General features: G+C 61.2%; 1 protein-coding gene across 1 annotated transcript in view; it reads left to right on the forward strand.

The window, feature by feature from the left end:
• RAI1 (retinoic acid induced 1) overlaps nucleotides 1-4,397 on the forward strand; it is a 69,513-nt gene that overhangs the window by 53,965 nt on the left and 11,151 nt on the right. Inside the window, exon 3 of the mRNA XM_010842896.1 lies at nucleotides 3,816-4,386. Coding sequence (XP_010841198.1) covers nucleotides 3,832-4,386 — 555 coding nt within the window. The 5' untranslated portion in view covers nucleotides 3,816-3,831. The remainder of the gene's footprint in view (nucleotides 1-3,815; nucleotides 4,387-4,397) is intronic.

Genomic DNA, 4,397 nt, shown 5'->3' on the forward strand with positions numbered 1-4,397 from the left:
TCTGGGGCCTCAGAGGTTGCCGAGGGGACATTGGAACCCCCTTTCCTTGTCATGCTCCGGGGGCCTTCCTCTGAAGTGGGAATTCTCAGTCCACACTGCTGCAGCGTCCATCTGGAAGAACTTCCTATGGGTGGCTCACAGGCAGGTCCTGGCTTTTCTGAGCCTCCCATTCTCTGTAACAGGGCAGGAGGCAGGAGCAGGCCCTATGGCCAAGGCTGCCCCTGCCCCCATGGGCCCCACAGTGCCTGCAGGGGGACCAGAGACTTCTGCTCTTTGCCAGAAAGAAGGGCTGAGCCCTGGCTCACCTGCTACCAAACACCTTTGGGGGCTGCTGGTCTTGTGCCTGGGGTGGGCTCTGGGGCTCATCACATCTCCTTGCAGGGCAGGGATACCCGTCACTGAGGTAGAGAAGCCTTGGGGCACGGGGTGGGCAGGCCAGCTTGCAGGAGTCACCATGGGAGGTGATCTGGAGCTCAGGACTGACTTTCTCCCTCCCTCCTTTTCCCTCTTCCTTTGCTTCCCATTTGGTTAGAATTTCAGAGATGTGCCTTAACCTAGTGTCTGGGAGAAGGGGGAGGGGAAGCAGGGATAGGGAGGCCGGGCTGGACCGGGAGTGAAGGAGTGTTGGGCACACCCCTGACCCCCAGCTGGTGCCCTCCTGCCCCCTCCTTCCCTCCCAGGTTCGGAGGTCACCATCTACCTCCCGATGCTGCCCACCCCAGCTCTCTGCCTGCCTCTTTCCCTTCTGTCCTTTGATGGTCCTCTTGAAAAGTAATCATAATCACAATAATTAATAACAACAGAGCCTGTGGCGGCCCAAGGCGGCTCTTAAAGAGGCCGAGCCCCACTTTGTCCCGGTGGTGCTGGTGGGACGGGGCCTTTGTTCCTACACGGGTTGGGGGGGCCCGGGCCCGCCCCCGCCAGGCTGGGGGGCGGCGCTGGGGTGAGCGTTCTGCTGCCTTCATCAGGCGCAGGGCTTCTCGTATTTTAATTGAACTGTCTTTTCTTCGAGATAGATGCTCTCACCACGTCCAGCTGCTCCTGTGTATCGGAAAACCCGCTGTAACACGGCTTGGCGACATTAAAAGATGCGGCAGCTGGACTGATTAAACAGGGAGGGGGCGCTGGTCAGAGCACACTCTTTTTAAATAATGTTTCTGGTAATGCATTTTGGGGGAATGTGAAAAAAGTGTATTAAAAAAAGCTGTAGAAATGTTAATGATATCCACAAGACACTCAGCGGGAAATGAGCGCGATCTGGGACTAATAAAAGCCGGGATGTAATTTGTGCAGAGAGACGAGGCGAAGCCTCCCAAGCCAGCCTGGGTGTGCAAGTTCCGGGCTTGTAACGTGGCCGGGGAGGGCAGGGCAGGGCCCAGGGGCCCAGCCGACCCTGCCTGCCTGCGGGGGACACCCTGAGCAGAGGTGCCTCCAACTGCCTCTGACAGCCTGGGCAGTGGGGGCCGCCCGCGAGTGCTGCCTGAGGGCGGCAGGGGGCGCCCACCTGGGAGCCCGGTGTGGGGGCCCCGGGGCTGCCCACCTGCAGGAGCCACCCGTTAGAACCAGCACTGCCTCCAGCTCTGGGTCACAGCAGGCACTCCTGTCGTGTTTGATCCAAGCCGCGGGATGGACTGAAGTGGGTCAGAGGGGGGCCTCCACATCAGGGCGCCTGTGATGAGCCAGGGAGAGGCCATGGCCATGGGGCTGGCCCTGGAGTGGGCTGTGGGGCCCTGCGGTGGGCTTGGGGCCCTGTGGTGGGCTTGGGGCCCTGGGGCTGAACCAGCCAACCACCAAGGCAGGGAGGGGCCTGGGCTGGAATAATGGGGCTCCTTGGGGCCATCCAGCTGCCCTAGGCTGGACCTGCTCAACTTGGGCCCCTCCCAGCTCAGCTTCCCCCGACCCCCACAACTGCATGAGGAGGTGGGAGCTGGATGAAGAAGGGGTGACCGAGACCCCCGGGGGAATGCTTCTTCCCTTTCACATCTGTGTGTCGGCACCCTTCTCTGTGCCCCTTATTTTCTGTGCCTCACACAGCCCTGGAGGCTCGGAGCACACGCCAGGCCACCCCTTCCTCTTGGGTTTGGAATGGGCCCTGAAAAGTCCCCTGTGCCCTTCTGGGGGCCTGGGCCCTGCAGGTGAGCGAGGTGTGGGTAAACCCAACGGCCGGGATGCAGGCTGCCACCAGCCCTCTGTGTGTCTCCCCGTGAGCCAGGGGTGTCCTTGCTCCTTCTTCCCTCCTCGAAGGGTCTGGGGGGGCGCTAGCCTGGATGCTACAGCCGGCCTGTTATGTGACCCCATGGTTCTGCCCTGAAGGGCCCCCCCAAGCCCCACCCCCACCCTGGGGTCATTTCCTGACCCAGGATCTTGCTTTGGTGCAGGCTGGACTCCTTGCGTGCCCAGCCCTGAAAATCATAAACAGATGGGCTCTCGGCCTGGCTCTGACCCGGTGCAGGCGGGCGGGGCTGACCTGGAGGCCCAGGCGCCTCAGGCAGAGGGACTGCAGCTCTGCCCCATCGCTGCCTCGTCAGGGCCGCGCGGCCTGTTTACGTGCCTGTGACACCAACACAGGAGGCAGGGCCACTGCCCATGCTCCGGGTAGGGACAGCTTATGCCCACAGTGGCTCAGTGGCCCCTCATCAGCGCCTGCCAGAAGGAACAGACAGCTTCCAGAGGGCATAGCAGTGACAGAGAAGAGGGGAGAGACAGAGAGTGTGTGTGTGTGTGTAATGATAGACAAGGGGAGTGTGTGTGTGCAGTGATGAAGGGGTGAGTGTGTGTATGCAATGATGGAAAAGGTGTGTGTGATGATAGACAAGGGGATTGTGTGTGCATTGGTGTGTGTGTGTGTGTACAAAGGTGTGTGCATTGATGGAGAAGAGGTGTGTGTGTGTGTAATAGACAAGGGGAGTGTGTGTGTGCAGTTATGAAGGGGTGTGTGTGTGTGTAATGATAGACAAGAGTGTGTATGTGCAGTGATGAAGAAGGTGTGTGTGTGATGATAGACAAGGGGAGTGTGTACGTGCAGTGATGAAGGGGTGTTTGTGTGTGTGTAACAGACAAGGGGAGTGTGTGTATGCAGTGATGAAGGTGTGTGTGTGTGCAGCGGTGGAGGTGGTGTGTGTGTGTGATGATAGACAAGGGGAGTGTGTGTAATAGACAAGGGGAGTGTGTATGCGCACTGATGAACGGGTGTGTGTGTGCACTGATGAAGGGGGATGTGTGTGTGTGTGTGTAATAGACAAGGGGAGTGTGTGTGTGTGTGCAGTGAAGAAGAAGCTGTCTGTGTGTGTGCAGTGATGGAGAAGGGGTATGTGTGTGTGTGTGCGTGCGTGTGTGCGTGCGTGCATGCTCATGTGCATAGACTCCAGGCCTCAGTGAGTGGTTTCTGGGGCAGGGCAGGCCATCCCCCGTGCCACGCACACACATACACACACTCACGAGCTGGGTCACGCCTGAACACTGCTGCGCTGGGGCTAGATTACCGGATCCAGCAGCCCCAGGGGATGGGGGAGCGGGAATGGCTGATTCTGAGCTGGCGGGGAGGAGGAGGGGAACTGGTGGTAGGAGGGGGCAGCTCCCCAGTGGCTGGCGCTGGGCGGCCGGGCTGCACCTCCCTGTCCCCGTCAGAGCGGGAATTACAGAGCACACGGCCCTGACACACAAGTTGTCAATATGTGCACAGCTGGTGGGGCGGCTGCAGGAGGGGGCGGGGCGGGAGGGGGCTGGCTTTCCAAGGGAAGGAAATGGCCCATCTGAACCCCGCCCGCTCTGCCCTCCTCTCCCCGCCCTCCCTCTTGCCCTTTCTCTTTTCACAGATAACCAGCCCAAGTCATGCAGTCTTTTCGAGAAAGGTGTGGTTTCCATGGCAAACAGCAGACCTACCAGCAGACCTCACAGGAGACGTCGCGCCTGGAGAACTACAGGCAGCCAAGCCAGGCCGGGCTGAGCTGCGACCGACAGCGTCTGCTGACCAAGGACTACTACGGCCCGCAGCCCTTCCCCGGTTACGAGGGCGGCGGGGGCACGCCCGCCACCGCGCGCGCCGGCAAAGGCCTGTCCTCGCCGCAGGCCCCGCCGGGGAGGCCGGCCTTCGCGGGCTACACTGTCCAGGACGGCAGCCCCTACCCGGGCCGCTACTCAGGCGAGGAGGGCCTGCAGGCCTGGGGGGGCCCCCAGCCACCACCCCCTCAGCCGCAGCCCCTGCCAGGCGGGGTGGGCAAATATGACGAGAACCTGATGAAAAAGACGGTGGTGCCCCCCAGCCGGCAGTACCCAGAGCAGGGTGCCCAGCTGCCCTTCCGGACTCATGCCCTCCACGTCCAGCAGCAGCTGCCGCAGCCCCCACCATCCCTGGCATACCCCAAGCTCCAGAGGCAGAAACCCCAGAGTGACCTTGC

The sequence above is a fragment of the Bison bison genome, unplaced genomic scaffold (genome assembly GCF_000754665.1).
Source record: "Bison bison bison isolate TAMUID 2011002044 unplaced genomic scaffold, Bison_UMD1.0 scf7180017864180, whole genome shotgun sequence".
Taxonomy (NCBI): Eukaryota; Metazoa; Chordata; class Mammalia; order Artiodactyla; family Bovidae; genus Bison; species Bison bison.